We start from the raw sequence: 18,427 nt of genomic DNA on the forward strand, positions 1-18,427 counted from the left end.
GTTCAAAGAGCTGATGCTATTAGCCTGAGTTTGATGGTGGAGGCCTGCAGCAAATACCAGCAACTCTGTTGTTATTTACTATGACCAATAACCCTGTTAGTAACATATACAGTAGGTCTTCCCTCAAAATGCCATATTTCTTCAATCTTCTCTTTCATATTCAAATTCAATTTCAGCACAAAACCAAACACTGCTTTGAGCTAAAGGGGCTGCGGTGGGAAGGTGGGGAAAGTAGAAAAGGTCTGATACTTCTAACATTTATAGAGCATTGTGAAATACAATTGAAAATATATATCCCTCTATAGGATATCATACAGAGGTGTTGGTTTGTGTACTAAAACAAGCCAAATAATGTGATTAAAAATGATTAATTTTATATGTATTGTGATTTCGGTATCACTTTAGATTAGAGAACCCGATTCACTATTAGATGTTTATTAACATGCATATTACTAGCATATCGCCTGTTTATTAGTACTTATAAAGCACATATTAATCTAGATCTCTTAACTCGACACCATATCTAAACATAACTACTAAAAGCAGCAAATTAGGAGTTCATTGAGGCAAAACTCGTAATATATTGAAAATGCGTTTCCTAATCTAAAGTTACCGTGACTTCCAATTGATTTTCAACCAAATACATGTATTCCCAGGTTAACTTTGAGCTCACCGTTCCTCAAGTGATCTCCGTCTTTAGAGACAACGTTCTCTGCGTCAGAGTAATAAAGTGGGTCATCCTCCACAGACCCGTCTTCTTCTTTCAAGATCTCTTTCTTCTCTGTCTCCTCAGAGTCTGTCTCAAGCCCATTGTCAAACACCCCTGTCAAATAACGGAGAAACAAGTGCACAGCATTAGCACTTCAGAAGATATGAAAGGGAATTCACCTTTGTCTTTGCTCTTATGAAAAAAGAAGGACACATTAATACACTTTTAAAAAGAGTACTGTATGGAAATAATATACATAAATGTGTACTAAATGTATTGGTTTTGAATACTTAATTGCATAAAATGTATTAATTAATGCCAAAAAGTTGAGTGTTTTCTGACCCACTTAAGTAGGGCTTAAATTCATCTTTATGTCATTTCATAATTACTTCTATTGTCTTTGAAATGTGGTTAAAGTTACTGCTGAATGTACTGACAAGCAAATATACTTGAATGTTATTTCTATTGAAACATTTATCTCATGCATTTAAATATGTTTGTAATTACACATTTGCACATTGCAATTTGGTACATTTAAAATAGATTAACTTTAAGTGTGATAATGCATAACACACTACAGTTAAAATTATAGTCAAGTACTTTATATGTGCTTTAGTATGTTAAGTCAACACATCAAAATAAGTGTCCTTCATTAAAAACATAATGCTTTAAAATGTACTTTAAAGTAAAACTTTGATATTACTTTTTAAAGTGTGTTAAAACATTTATGAAAATGCACTTAAGTGGCTTTTAATGCATTAATATTATATTATCTGCAAGTACAGTTTTTAAAAATATGCACAAGATTTGAAGCACACTACAAGTGCACATTCAATACAGTTAAGTGCACACTTATTTTTTTACAAGGGCATTGATGAGGCATTTTTGAAATATGTAAATGTTAGAAAACGTGCAAGGGTGTATTGGGTGGATGCTTACTAGCACAAATGAAAGTATAAATCTGATGTTTAGAAAAGTAAATGCACATTCTCTTCAACAAGCCATGTAACATCTTGTCCATCAAACACTGCAGGATGCAAACACCACTGAAGAAGTCATATACCACCATGCACCTCGCAAACTACGACAGTATATCTGTTTTGTAATGTGTCTGTACCTTCCAAAACTATAAATGAACGCAACTGCAAAGTGTTCGAGCAAAGCCAACACAGGAACAGATCCAAAGCCTAAGGTTACGTCTGCTCCAAGATAACTTGTTCACGCAAGCAGCAGCATTGAAGGTAGACATAGCACATTTTCTTATTAATTTGCCTTATCAGTGGGAACAATGTTGATTTTTCATTTGCTTGCCATGCCTTTGGGTGGTACACCCGTGCAATCACAAAGTTAATTTTTCTCTGTTTGATTAATTTCTTTCCTCTGTCAGAAAAAAATAAAAAAAAGACATTGGCTACATTCTATCAAGAGAGTCCTTTTCCCTTCCAGCTGTACATCTACTTTGATATTTGCATATTAATGTTTTTTATTCAATCAGGGGGCATGGAGGAATAGCACCCACCTGAACGAAATTAAACAGACGTGTTTCACCTTTGATATTAAAAATATTCTGGCTTCCACTTTTTATGTTTACAGGGCTGAAATCTGTAAGGATGGATGTACATTCAGTGAGAGTCTATGTGCAGAACTGTCTCCAAAAGTGAACTAAATCTGACAAAACCTCTCTATGGAGATGTTCTCAGTAAGAAAATCAATTAATGTATAAAATATGTGCAAAAAAATGCTAAAAGTTTTCATTTGGGTGAGGTATAACATAGTAACGTGTGTGTGTGTGTGTGCGTGTGTGTGTGTGTGTTAATGCCATGATGGTGTGATCTAGGTGAGTAAACTCTTTCTTTTCTTTAGCTTTATGAATGGCCCCTTTGTAGGAGGGCAGCAGTGACTGTGTACATGAAAGGAACGGAGACACAAACGCAGTGAGAGCAAGGTCAGAGTTTTACCACATTTGATCTTGTAGCAAAAACAAAAATGTCCAGACTACAGTAGATGACAATGTAACTTTTCCACAGCTCAGCAGTCTTGATGGAGTTCTCACTTGAGTATAGACTTTGGTATAAACAAATTTCACTCCTAGTATAAATGATTGTAGATGGCAGCTCAGATTATTTGATTTTGGAACAACTTCAGAGAAATTAAATCCTTGAGTTCATATGGAAATCTTCTGATTGCTGACAAAAACTTGTTATCTTGGCAAAAACAGAGCTCTAGGATAAACACTAGATACTAAATACACTGTTAACCCTTACTGAACTGTAAATTAACTATAATATGCCTTGCATCATGGGTATTTTCAGTGACCTTGCTTATAAATTACAGTAACTTTTCATGAATTGATCACATCAACTAACTGTTAATAAGAGTAAGTTACTATAATTGTAATTTTAAATAAATCTGCAAAGCTCATAACATCTACACTATATTTTTTAACAGATTAATGAAGTGCTTTACAAGAAAATACTATCTCAGTTTTTATTCTTGTTTAATTCAGTGTTACTTGCTTTTCTTTATAATTGTGAAGCTATATCCATTTCTGTGTGAAAATTGCTTCTGCACTATTTTTTTCAGTGTATACAGATTTATAGATATTAAAAGAAACTAAAGATATTATGATATAATACATATAATATAATACAGTTCTGGTGATCTTCAAATACTCTCTTGGTTTGATTTCTGTAGAATCAGTGAGAATCTATTTCTAAATTGAGAGATTGTGCTTGCTAATTAATTTTACCTTGCAATAATTCAAACAGGATATTCAACAAATAATCATGTTGAGCAGGACTTTTTAATTTTATCATTTAAGAATGAACTGCATAAGCTTAAAAAAATAAGAGGGCTTGAAGATCTCAGCAAAAACAGGAGGGCATTGGAGGAAGATTGTTGCATTTTCATTATTTTAAAATAACATGCACTGATAAACTGTACAAAAACTGACTTTGAATAAATATGAAGACCGTAAATAAGGTCCATTTTCATGTTGACAAAAGGTCACTAAGTAAGCACGCACAGACGTCGTTTGCAAACAGTGTCTGACCTCCTTCCAGCAGAACACACTGCACTTCAACTCCAGCTAGCCGCTCAAACACTCAGACTTCCTCTAAAACACACACACACACAACAGAAAACACACAAAGTGAAATATGCAAGTATGCGGGCATGATCTGAGTGACTGCTAATTTCATGCTTGGATTTGCCGCTCGCCTGCGATGTTGGAGGCGTGTGTTTGCATGGTGATAGCGGCCCGGCTCGGTATCAGCTGGCTTCAGTGTAGAGCCATGCTGCCCCGTCGCACACCGCAGCCAAAGCAGGACGCTCTCCAGCGCTCTAATTACACCTGAGCTAATTCAATCTGACAGCACCGAGCCGCATGGAAATCAGCCTTCTTTTCCATGCCATTCCAGCCTGCTCCTTCTATTCTGCTATTTTACAGTACAGTTTTTACATCTGACCAAAGACTGATGAGCAGGAAGGGCATCCTACCAATTATTTTTGAAATGCAGAATGCATACAGTGCAGAAGATATTTTGTTTATGCAGAGAATATGACTGAATTCATTTGACATACAGTATATGCAGTAGTATACAGAATACGGCAGAGCATATTATATCCCACAATGCAATGTGCTCAACTTGACCTTCCATTCCAATTGGAGTTAGAATAAGCCCAAAATTCAAATTATGGAACAAATATGCCTGTGTATGTTTATATTTCTAAACGAGCAAGCGTGCTGTTTGCCCAAATATCAGGAGGACTGCAGATGTGACATTGATTTTATATAGCAGTTCAATAAACAAGTTAATATTGAGAGTTACATTTTAGATGCCATATTGTCAGAATTGTCTGTTTTTGCTTTGAAATGTGTTTTTTTCCCCCAAAATGAATCAGAATTTTTGAACAAATCAGTGATTCATAGATCCATTCATAAAACAGTCACTTGCTTTGTTCCTGAATGAATCTGCACTTATGAATGAATCAATGATTCAATGATCCATTCATAGATAGTCACTTGCTTCATTTCTAAATTAATCTTTGTTTCTGAATGAATCAATGATCCATTCATAAAACAGTCACTTGCTTTGTTCCTGAATGAATCTGCACTTATGAATGAATCAATGATTCAATGATCCATTCATAGATAGTCACTTGCTTCATTTCTAAATTAATCTTTATTTCTGAATGAATCAATGATCCATTCATAAAACAGTCACTTGCTTTGTTCCTGAATGAATCTGCACTTATGAATGAATCAATGATTCAATGATCCATTCATAGATAGTCACTTGCTTCATTTCTAAATTAATCTTTGTTTCTGAATGAATCAATGATCCATTCATAAAACAGTCACTTGCTTTGTTCCTGAATGAATCTGCACTTATGAATGAATCAATGATTCAATGATCCATTCATAGATAGTCACTTGCTTCATTTCTAAATTAATCTTTATTTCTGAATGAATCAATGATCCATTCATAAAACAGTCACTTGCTTTGTTCCTGAATGAATCTGCACTTATGAATGAATCAATGATTCAATGATCCATTCATAAAACAGTCACTTGCTTTGTTCCTGAATGAATCTGCACTTATGAATGAATCAATGATTCAATGATCCATTCATAGATAGTCACTTGCTTCGTTCCTGAATGAATCTGTGTTTTTGAATGAATCAATGATTCAATGATCCATTCATAAAGACAGATATTTGCTTCGTTCCTGAATGAATCTGTGTTTTTGAATGAATCAATGATTCAATGATCCATTCATAAAGACATACATTTGCTTCGTTCCCACAATGAATTCGTTGTTCAAACGAATTGGTTGAATAAATGTTTCAATGACTCACTCAAAAAGATGACTTGCCGCACCTGCTGTTGGTTTTAGTTTCAAATGGAAAAGCTTAATTTGATTTCAAAATATAATTTTATATTTTAATATTCAAAATATTTTTAAAACATTAATATCATAGAATTGTGTATGCAATTACAAGTGCAGTGTAAATAAATTCTGCTGGTTTTGTCAATATTACACACCCGTTGTATGCATATTGCAAATACCATGCATCGAAAACATGTGCATAACATCCAGAAACTACCCTCCAACACCGACCTACCGAATTAAATTTTGCAGTTTTTAACCCTCTAAACGCCAAAGTCGCAAAATTGCGACAAGACGTCATACTTCATGAAATGGGCTGTAGTTCCTAATCTGGTGTAATGGCTCATTTGTATTCCCTTCCACTAGATGGCAGACATGTAGTACTTCGATTCTAGACCAAAATTGTTCGAGGAAATAGCAGAGTAAGTGAGCTATCGTGTCATTGATGCAGAAGCAATTCAGTTCATAGCGTCTGAGTAAATTGTGAGATTTGTGAGAGAAAATCGCCAAACGGCTAATAAAATGTTGTACTGTGAGGATGTGTTGCAAATGTCATTCGCCGATTCTGACTCTGAAGGGAAATATTTGCCTTTTGGAAATGACGATCGGCCGTCTAATGATCGCGCTTCTCCCGGAACATCTTTTCCGCGCAATGGTGCCGCTGCGCAAGGCGCGATCGTTCACAAAGCACAAACAAGTGATCATTTCAACACTTTGCCCAACGGGGATGAGGGTGGCAGGGGTGGACGTGGTCTTAGTGTCCATAGGAGCTCTACGCGCTCTAAGGGCTGCCGGCAGACAGGACAGGTGTAGTCAGTTTGGGGTAGGTCTGTGCGCTGTGCCATACAATGAGAGGTACCATACTCTCAAGAACTATAAACTGTCACATAGATACCTGATTGGGCAGATAGCTGGTCAACTGATCAAAAAATAGGCACATGTATTTTACTACGGCACAGTAATATAGTAATAATTTACTACTTTCTCCTGTTTTACTGTTGATTTCCTCTTTTCCTGATCATTTGGAATGAGGATAAAAAGACAAAAAAACAACAACAACATGCAAATAAGTTCAAACATCCATTCAATATCTATTATTTCCTGAATATTACTGATGAACTTATCAAAAAGTAGGCTACTGTTCACATGCGTTTTACTACTATATAGTATAGTAATATAGTAATAATTTAGTACTTTCTCCTGTTTTATTGTTGGTTTCCTCTTTTCTGATTATTTGGAATGAGGAGAAAAAGACAAAAAAAGAAACCAAAAAATCAAACATCAATTCAATATCTACTATTTCCTAAATATTATGAAATTCAAGAGGGGCGCCCCTGATGACGTCATAATATGCTAATTAGATGAGTATATTTACACCCCACATAAACTTTCGGTCATGCCCAACATTTTTCTAATTTACAGTAGAGCTCTATCTTTAAGCCATTTCAAGCCACAAGCTTTTGAAATCTTGATGTCAAAATCCAGCATTTTTTCCAAAAAACCCTGGCGCCTAAAGGGTTAAAAACAACTTGCTTTACTATAAGGACAACACAACACAAAAACTAAGATGCATCATATAGAGCATGCTTGACTACATTCCCAAACAGAATCATTTTTCCTCCTGTTTCTCTGTGTGAATGTCAGATTTGGATTCCTCCTTCTAAACCTCGGCACAACATCAAACAAACAGCTGTGGAAGCCTGGCAGCGTATCGCATGCCCGATCACCTCAGTGGCATAACATCTCAGTCGTTCTGCTGGGCTCTTCCCAGGGGTAGATGGGCCAGAGAGATCGGAGAAAACAGGAGAAAGGGACAAGGAAAGAGAGGCTTCAGGAAAGGTGTGGGCCAAGAATGTCTTTTAAAGTGTCCCAGGGCCTATATGAGAATATCTACTGTACCTCCAGGCCATGTATAATTTGACATGAATAATTAACATTAGGCTGAGAGGGCTAAAACACAGCATGTTCAATATATTGTACGCTCTCAGAAATAAAGGTACAAAAGCAGAGGCCTATCTTTTCAAATGGTACAACTTTGTATCTAAAGGGTCCATATGGTATCTTAAAGATCAATAATAGTTCTTGAGAGTGTATGTATTGGTTCCTATAATGTACCAAAGTGTACCTTTTGAAAAGATACCACCCCAGTGACAGCGGTATCTTTTTTCTGAGAGTGTACTGTTGCATACAATATATAGTACAAAAAGAAGTGTTACAATTGTTTCACTAAAGGTAGCGTATATTTCAAATGCCAAGAGTATACTTTTAGAAAATATACTTGCAAGTAATATATCAATCAAATAAAAGGCCACTTACAGAGTTCACTTTCATGTCAACGTTTCTTAACACACTTTTAAAAAAGTGCACTTTATATTCATGTCAAATTAAAAGTTTTACTTTAAAGTACATTTAAATCATTATGTTTTAATAATATTTTGTTGTGCTTTAAAGAAGTACACTTATTTTGATGTGTCGACTACTAAAGCACATGATTATCATTTAAACTAGTGTTTTATATTCTAAACGTGCTAAACTACAACATCATTAGAAAGGTGTAATTACAAATAGAATTAAATGCATGGCATACAGATTTCAAAAGAAATGACATTAAAGTATATTTTAGCTTACCTTAAATGCTTGTCAGTACATTCAGAAGTACACTTTAACTATATTTCAACAGTTAACAAAAGTAATTATGAAATGACATACAAAGATAAGCCTACTTAAGTGGGTTTAAAAACAGTCTTCAGTTCAGCTAATTGCATTTAATATAAATGTTATATATAATAAAATTTTCATTTATTTGTAAATAGCATGCAATTAAGTGTATATTTTTTTAAAGTATCTTAACGTACAAATATTTTATTAAGGGTAGTGTTGGTGTAAATACTATGTTTTTGCTTTTTAGCACCTAAAGCTAAGTATTTAATATTCTCTATACAGCTCTCAAAGCATCTCAGTGATACATCTGTGTTTGTTCTGTGATGTTTGGGGAGATTGAAAAACTCCATGCATGACTAATCTGAGATACAATAGGAACTTTTTTCGTTTAGCATACAGAAGCCCATCAGCAATCACCATGTTCCCATAATCTTCACACACACACATGCTCAGTGTTTCCCACGAACAGCCTTCGTGCTGCTGTATCTTTAAATGAGATTAGATGAATGATTACACAGCATGGAAATATGAATAACGTTCAGACCTCATCCTACAATACACTCTGTTATCCCAGAACTATTTAAGGATAAGTGTTGGGACAACGCCTCGTATAAGAGCTGACATCTGGATGGAGAAACTGTGACTAAAGAGGGAACAGAATGACCAAACATCCTTATCTGAGAATTTTTTTTTTTGATTTCCTGACTCTAAAGATCGGAATTATCTACTGAAACCCAACAAGAAATCAATCCACCATAAAATAATCAATTACATTAATCAGAGCAAAGTCACCATTATCCAGACATTTACTCTACTGAATTGTATATTTACTTTTTTTTTTTTTTTATTTAAAGATGCATTCATAAAAACAGTCTTTGTTCCTCAATGTTTACATTATTTACAGCATTTATACAACAGAAGTAAGTTTAATGTGTCACTGTAAAAAAAAATAGTTGTTTCAACTTAAAATAATTTGTTACCCCGCTGACTTAAATTTTTTTTAGTCAACTAAAAAACAAGAAACAAATCCCGCACACTATCTATGCAAAAGGTATAAAATTATTTAATAACGACGTTTCCGATGTTTAGTTTAGTCAACTAAAATATTCCATTTGCCCCTTAAATTAACATTGAGTAACTTAAAATTTCAATTGACTAAGCTAAAAATTTTAAGTGAGCGTGTTAACAAATTATTTTAAATTGAAACAAGTTTTTGAAACAATTTTTTTTACAGTGATGGAAAATCTCTGAAATCATAAATGAAGCATAACTGATGACCATCCTAAAATTGTCCAGAAGTAATAAAAAAATACACAAATAAGTAAGAGTATGGCGCTGTAAAATGAATGTAGATCAGTAACTGAAATATTTGAGATCATATCGAGACTGCAGACTTTACAAATCTGAGCAGAAATCATCATTGATCATCGGGGTTGTTTTCTCAGGAGAAAATCTGAGAAGCAGCAGATTTACACAGACGTCTATGTTAGTTCATTTAATCTCATTACTGTCTGTGAGAATCAACTGAGATATTAAAGAGATCTCCTGTTTTATTTTTCTATTCTGTGATCCTCATATTCTTGGCAAAGAAACCATTTCCAAAACAAGCAACACACTGTATCATTTTCTTGCAAATCCCTGATATAAACAGAAAGCACAACTAATAATTAAGCTTTACAGTATTCCAGTATCCCGAGAGCTCGCTGTGCAATCACTAACGTAATTAAAGAACTTAAAGGCTGTCATTTGATATCAACAGCTTTGCAGACTCAACCCCAAAAGCACTTTGAATTATGAACTTTTAAGCGCAGTTTGCAAAAGATGCTCACACAAAATTCAGCTATCACCTATTAGTGCCCCGGATTTGTGCCATTAGCAATTTTCCACTCCGCATTTAAAAGCGTGCCATCACATTTGCTGTGGAGGTGCTGAAGTTAAAATTAGACCGCCGAGCTCTCTAATCCCAACAAACACCGTTTACTGTGGCACCAGCAGCCACTGTACAAGCAAACATATCTGGCTTTTCAAATAACTCATTTATTAGACAGATGATTTGACAATGTCTCATGCTTAGCGTCTTAGTTTAGATCAGACACTGATTAAAAACTGCATCCAACAAGCAAACCTTTCTGAGCTCCTCTGCTCTTCTGTTTATATATTTATATGTCTCTTTAACTTCGTAAGTGATATTTCAGCCACATGACATGATCAACATCTCAGAACCTTCCTGTGAGGAACAACTCCACAAACGTTCAGACCAAGAAACATATAAACTCTTAACAGTCACTGAGGGAAGATATTCTTCATTTCCACAACTAGCTAAAAGAGAATGTGCTTTGAGGCATTTATCAGTCTGCAAAAGAAAGTCAAATCCTTAATCACAGATTAAGTTAACATCATTAACTGTAGGTAGTCAACAAACCTATTCCTCTTTCACTGAGCCAACAACAGGAGGAAAATATTCAACAAAAATCCTTCTTCTAATAGTATCACAGAAAGTTCTTTGATTTATGAAATAAAATAGTATAAGGATGAGCAGACAGAGCACTAGAGATATCTTAGAGAGGAGGGTGGCCAATGAATGATATATATGATATCACACTATTTAATTTAAAGATAGTAACAAACATATGCATAACAAATGCTGAAATTTAATTGATCTTTTTTTTAAATGTATAACTTGATTAAAAAAACTATATTTATTTAGATGACAACTGCAATGGATTCATAGAAAAGCAAACGCTACATTTCTGTCAAATAAATCCTATTTTAGATGTGTTCAGTACATGCATTATGCATCAAATGGTTATTTATATACGTAAATATACATAACTGTAACCTCAGGAGAAAGCAATGTAACTGTTGTGGGAAAAACAAAAATAAAATGACAGAACTACTGCTATGTTTCTCTCCTCCGCTATGTTTAAAGTTTATGGCCCGCCCAACTTGGAAACTAGTTTATTAAAATGATCTCAGAGTTTTCCAGTTGTAAATACAACTTGAGAGGCCGTATATGTCCAATTTTTGACTAGAAAAATCGCATTTTCAATAAATCTGATTATCGTACTCAGGTTCTGGTGTTATCAGTGATGTCAAAATAAAAGTTAACTTCCAATACATTGGCCAAACTTTTTTTCTTTTACATATATATATATATATATATATATATATATATATATATATATATATATATATATATATATACTTTTTAAAAATCCCAAATATCAGCAGATATACGGCCCAGGAAATCAGTCTCATCGAGGTGAAAATAAAGGTCACATGCACTGTCTAAATAAAAATTAGCTTCCAACACATTGTTCAAACGTTTTTTCCTTTTCTTTTTTTGCCAAATTTTGGCAATTTTTTTTTTCAATAATTAAAAACAATCCCAAATATCAGCAGATTTATCACCTCGGGAGATCTCAGTAATGTCAAAATAAAAATCCTGTACACTGTCAAAATAAAAGTCTGCTTCCAACACATTGGCGAAACAGATTGGTGAAACACTTTTTTGCTAATGTTGATAATTTAAAAATCCCAAATATCAGCCAATATATTTGCCCAGGATATCAGTCGACCACTACTTTTACAACAATAAATTTGAGTATAGTAACACTTTATGCAGAAACAGAAGTATTACAAAGGTAAATAAGCTAAAGCTAAAGAAATTGAATTGTTGTTTCAATGTTTTATTTACTATGTGATACCCTTGTTGTCTGATTCCATTGCTGATTTGACATTGTTCAAATGTAATCTTGATTTATAGTTTTGACTACTTCTGTCTTTTTCCATTGAAGTGGACAGATGTGCTTGCCGATTGACGACATAGAAAACAGACACCCAAGGGCGCTACCAAGATGGCCGCCAAGTGCAATGACATGCCTTAAAGGGACGCTGGTCTAACTGCAAGGACAAGCTCTTTAACAAATCTTCAGCACAAACACTCTAATTGAGCCGTCTTTTTGTTCCCATTGAAAACCAAGCACCAGTTTGTGCATCTGACAACAGTTATTGATTTAACATCATTGAACTCTAAGCTCAATGAAGGTGAGGAGAATAAAAGTGGCGTGTTCCCTTAGAGCCGCTGGACCTCACTGATAGGACATCTAGCACAGCAGGGGCATCAATGATTAAGGCTCGTCAAATAAACATCTTGCTTATCTTGTTTTTGCCATTGATTCTGTCGGCCTCTTTTAAAGCTACTGGTCCCAGAGGCGGCCTGCAGACGCGCCTTAAAGACAGTGTTTTGTATATTTGTATTATAATGCTTTTTTTTTTTGGTTGTATTTTGTGTTGGTTTACTGATACGGATGTTTCACTAACTGCTGATGCCAATATATGTACAATTATACATATTATACATATGTACAATTATATTTTTATTCAGCAACTATGCATTAAATTGATCAAAAAACATTGAAACTGACTGTAAAGATATTTATGACTTTAGAAATTATTCTATTTCTAATAAATGCTGTTCTTTTGAACTTTCTACTCATCAAATTGAATCAAATTATCAATAACATTGATAATAATAATAAATGTTTCTTAAGCAGCAAATCAACATATTAAAATGATTTCTGAAGGATCATGTGACACTGAAGACTGGAGTAATTCAGCTTTGATCACAAGAATAAATTATATTTTAAAATATATTACAATAGAAAACAGTTATTTTAAATTGTAACAATATTTGAAAATATTAATGTTTTTACTGTACTTCTGATCAAATAATCATTAGAGAACGGTAGCATAATTTTCATATAATTATCGATTATCAATCTATATATATATATATATGTGTGTGCGTGTGTGTGTGTATATATATATATATATATATATATATATATATATATATATATATATACATACACACCCCAAATTCCAGAAATGTTGGGACATTTTTTTAAATTTGAATAAACGAAAAACTAAAAGACTTTCAAATCACGAGCCAATATTTTATTCACAATAGAACATAGAGAACATAACAAATGTTTAAACTGTTAAAAATGTTAAACAATTTTACACTTTTATCCATTAAATGAGCTCATTTCAAATTTGATGCCTGCTACATGTCTCAAAAAAGTTGGTACAGGGGCAACAAAGGGCTGAAAAAGCAAGAAATTTTGAAAAGATTCAGCTGGGAGAACATCTAGCAACTCATTAAGTTAACTGACATCAGCTCTGTAACATAAAAGGCAGAGTCTCTCAGAAGTAAAGATGGGCAGAGGCTCTCCAATCTGTGAAAGAGTGAGTAAAAAGATTGTGTAATACTTTAAAAACAACGTTCCTCAACATCAAATTGCAAAGACTTTGCAAATCTCATCATCTACAGTGAAGAACATCATCAAACGATTCAGAGAAACTGGAAAAATCTCTGTGCGTAAGGGAAAAGGCCAAAGACCTTTGTTGGATGCCCGTGGTCTGCGGCCCCTCAGACGACACTGCATCACTCATCGGCATGATTCTGTCACTGACATTACTAAATGGGCCCAGGAATACTTCCAGAAACCACTGTCAGTAAACACAATCCGCCGTGCCATCTGCAGATGCCAATTAAAGCTCTATCATGCAAAAAGGAAGCCATTTGTGAGCATGGTCCAGAATCGCCATCATGTCCTGTGGACCAAGGCTCATTTAAAATGGACTGTTTCAAAGTGGAAAAGTTTTCTATGGTCAGACGAGTCCAAATTTGACATTCTTGTTGGAAATCACGGACGCCGTGTCCTCCGGGCTAAAGAGGAGGGAGACTTTCGAACGTGTTACCAGCGTTCAGTTCAAAAGCCAGCATCTCTGATGGTATGGGCAGCTTGTTTTGGAAGGCACTATGAATGCTGAAAGGTATATAAAGGTTTTAGAGCAACATATGCTCCCCTCCAGATGATGTCTATTTCAGGGAAGTCTGATGATGTTTATTTCAGCAGGACAATGCAAAACCACATACTGCAGCTATTACAACAGCATGGCTTCATAGTAGAAGGGTCCGGGTGCTGAATTGGCCTGCCTGCAGTCCAGATCTTTCACCTATAGAGAACATTTGGCGCATCATTAAACGAAAAGTACGCCAAAGACGACCACACACTTTTCAGCAGCTGGAAACCTATATCAGGCATGAATGGGACCAAATTCCAACACCCAAACTCTAGAAACTCATAACCTCTATGCCCAGAAGTCTTCAAACTGTTTTGAAAAGTAGAGGAGATGCTACACCATGGTAAACATGCCCCAGTCCCAACTATTTTCAGACCTGTAGCAGGCATCAAATTTGAAATTAGCTCATTTTGTGCATAACATTTTTACATTTCTCAGTTTAAACATTTGTTATGTTATTTATGTTCTATTGTGAATAAAATATTAGCTCATGTGATTTGAAATTCTTTTGGGTTTCATTTTATTCAAATTTAAAAAAACATCCCAACATTTTCTGAATTCGGGTTATATATATATATAAAATGTACGCTACCATTCTCTAATGCTCACCATATACAGTATATATATATATATATATATATATATATATATATATATATATATATATATATATATATATATATATATATATATATATATGTGTGTGTGTGTGTATACCTTTCAAATTACAAGTTGTCATCCACTAGGTTTCCATATGCTTTATTAATATTATTTTGTTCATATTTTGTATGTAAATGTAACTGTTTATTGATAACTTATCGGAGTTTTAACATACCATTTTGTAAAGCGATAAACCAGTCAGGACTGTGCATTACAAGAATTTTACCACAGTTACCTCTTACCTTTACTGTAATGCACAGCCTCTCGTGGCTTGTTGCTTTAGACTAGAATACAGGCATTATAATGACTGAGTTGTGGAACTGTTGTGTGTAACAAACAAAGACAAACAGTAGCTGCATTCCTAAACAGTTGGGACGTCTCCCAGTGTTCCTGGAGAAGGGTGAGACAGGCGCGTGGCGTTCCTGTCCTCTCCATCTCCCCTCCTCCTCCTGCAGCCTAGTGAGCCACACTTCATAGCTCATTAGTGCTGAACAGATGCTGGGGAGAAAGTTGGCACGCAATAAGCTCTCTCTTCATATTGCACTGATCTTTGAGAGATAGCTCACGACTGAGGGATGCCTCACGCTGACAGTTGGCAGATGAAGTTAATCAAAACGGATTAAAAAAAGAATAAAGGAGAGGCAACAAATCTGACATCCTTGATAGGGTATAATAATGAAATAAATTATCATATTCTGACAGCACAAAGTTAGCGCCAACAACCACGAATGACAGCCTCCAAATAAATAATTGAAGTATTATGAACAATGAGTGCAAGAGAAATACTTTGACAGTTCACTGCTGCAAGAGCTGAAACTAGTCACAAAACTTCATTAGCAGTTACACCATACTGAAACAGAAGCATAACATATAGAAGCATATATATATTGTTTTTTTGTTTGTTTGTTTTTTGACAGATTACAGAGATGCAGAGTGACATTAAAGACAATACACTTTTGTTAATTAAATCTACAGTTTGGCAATCATTAGACAAGGACATTCAAAGATAGAACGCAAAATCAAGTATTCAAGAGAGTTGTAATATATGCATATATTCTGGGTAACATTGTGTATACATAAATTTGCACACACACACACACACACACAGAGACACAAACCATAATTTCAAATTATGTGAATAAGTCATTCATTAAAAAAAGTCCTCAGTACATCTACAGCCTCTTTTAGTACCTTTTTTCCTCAGGAAAAAAGTTACAAAAGCTGTCAACGGGGCAGTACCTTTTCAAAAGCTACACCTTTGCTCCATAGTTATGCCTAAAGGCTGCAAATTTGTACTATAAATGCTCATATTAGTATCTAAAGTGTGCTTATAAATACCTAAATGATACATTCCTAAATGTACCTTTTGCCCCAGTGACAGCTTTTGTACCTTTTTCTCAATAGTGCGATGACCAACAGCAATTATTCGCTGTTTTAAAAATCCATAGACAGTAAACATGTCCTCAACATAACAATAAATTACGTTTCAGTTTATGACAAAAATAGCTGGTAGACAACTATAGCAACTCATACCATTCTTGCTGTCATTTACTTGGCAATCCCGCCTTGCACCGACTAACAATTTATATCAAATTTACACCGCGATTGGCCGTGCAGGTGATAAGAGGTTGAGATGAACAGCTGGTAGCAGCCTGTGCTGGAGATGCTGAGCTGATAGCACTGACGTCTACTCTCCCACCAAGACACCTTGGCCACCCAATCTCCCTTACCATCAAACTCTTATTACAATAAACCCCTAAACACCAGCCGAGGGGGGAGGGACGCATGGGAAGGGAAAAAAAGATGACCAAAAATGCCCTTTTATCTCTCCATAAGGAGAGAGACAGATCCTTCAATGGGGCTAAAATAGTGGGAGAAGAGAAAATACATAATTTATCACCATATTATCGGAATATCCAGGCGGGCTAATAAAGAGAGTGTGGACTGACTATTCCTTGTCTTATCATGAGAAGTGGAGGATGGGGGAGGGATTATCAGGCTGGAACAGATTGCCGGCCTGGAATTCTAATGGTAATAATGGGGTCTCTGATGGTATATCTTCCCCAGCTTATCAAGCCCATTATCTGCCCTTATCGCCACAGTCATCGGGGCAAATTAATGGAGCTCTTTCAGTGCTCTCGCTTTATCTGCCTCACAGAGGGCACACCAGAGAATGGAATAGGCAAAATATGAAAATCCAGGGTGAATCGCCAGGGTTCAGATAACAGGACAAACTCTGTTCAATTGGGAACAAAATGTAACCATAAAAAAAAGAGAGAGAGGAGCGTCTCTACCCATAACAACCTCTTTGTCCTTTGCTATGAAGCAGGTGGCTGGTAAAGCTGCGCTCTTTACAGGTGCTCTAGCCTACAGTCATTTCACGAACTCTCCGCTGTGTGCTAGTGTTTCAAATCTCTCCAGAAATATGTGGGACACGTCTGCAGATTGAGATATCACTACAACTGCCTTCTGTATAATGCAGACCTTGAAAAGCAGAAAACAGACATGATGAGAGCTGATATGCCGGACTGCTAAGCAAACAGTTTCATCACTTGCAGAAACTCCCGTGCAATATGCCAAGACTGAAAATAAATAAGGTGTTTTGGAGAGCTGTCCTTGTGCTAGATTTCAAGTCTGCCACAATAAAAATAGAAATTTCACACAGTGTGGACCAAAGCACTTCTCTGTAGTTCTGAGATGCATGAACAGATACAGATGTTTTGCAATGTTTGCATTATTCAAAAAAAAAAAAAAAACAGTGTAGTAGCCTAGATTTACAATTTTTACGGGTTAAATATATATATATATTTTTTGTCATAAGATATTTTACATTTCTAGCATTAATTTGGAAAGTTCTGGATTACAAAAATAATGATAATTGTAGTGAATTAGTAATTTTAAAAAGTCTATATTTCTTAGTTTATTCAAAGCACTGGATTAAAAACCATAAAGCGCATGCTTCTACTTCACAAATTGCATGCAGCCATTCAAACAAATCAAGAGTTTCCAACTTTCCAAAGATCTCAATTTTGTCATTTATATTTTATATATATATATATATATATATATATATATATATATATATATATATATATATATATATAAAATAAAAGAAGAATAACAATGAATCACAATTCTGATAAACGCATCAAACTAGATAACCGAGCCTTTGATTTTTCTGATCCACATCTGACTGATCAACATTCGATGTAACCGATATAAAATCTTTAAATGAAACATCAACTTCAGCTGAACCTATAAAAACTATGAAACTACTATAAACAACCTGTCCTGTCCTCTGAAACAATGCATGAGTCAAATCCGCGTTGGCAAACTCACGTTTGAATTGCTTGGGGTTGCTCTGTTTCCTCCGGGACATTCCTGCTCCGCGCGCTGGACTCGAGATTAAAATATGATACCGCGATTCATCCAAACCCAGATAAACGCGCTGTCTGTAAGACTCGTGTGTGTTCGGGTGTCGGTCTGATTCCAGTCAGGGGTTGCTGGTCTGGTCGTGTAGAGGGTTAAGTTGTGCTGTGATCCGGGCGCACACTGACAGCGCAGATGAGCGCGTCTTCAGCTTTTGTTGCAGGAGGTTTGAGCGCAGCGGTGCGCCGTAGAGCTGCAGCAGCGC

General features: G+C 35.3%; 1 protein-coding gene across 1 annotated transcript in view; it reads right to left on the reverse strand.

Annotated features, from left to right (window-relative positions):
* Positions 1-18,172, reverse strand: part of LOC306885314 (zinc finger protein ZFPM2-like) — a gene marked incomplete at both ends in the record, with an annotated part of 56,944 nt that extends 38,772 nt beyond the window's left edge. Inside the window, 2 exons of the mRNA XM_079441767.1 lie at positions 674-823; positions 18,133-18,172. Of these exons, the coding sequence (XP_079297893.1) occupies positions 674-823; positions 18,133-18,172 (190 nt within the window). The remainder of the gene's footprint in view (positions 1-673; positions 824-18,132) is intronic.
* Between the last annotated feature and the right edge of the window lie 255 nt (positions 18,173-18,427).

The sequence above is a fragment of the Barbus barbus genome (assembly GCF_936440315.1).
Source record: "Barbus barbus genome assembly, chromosome: 19".
Lineage (NCBI taxonomy): Eukaryota > Metazoa > Chordata > Actinopteri > Cypriniformes > Cyprinidae > Barbus > Barbus barbus.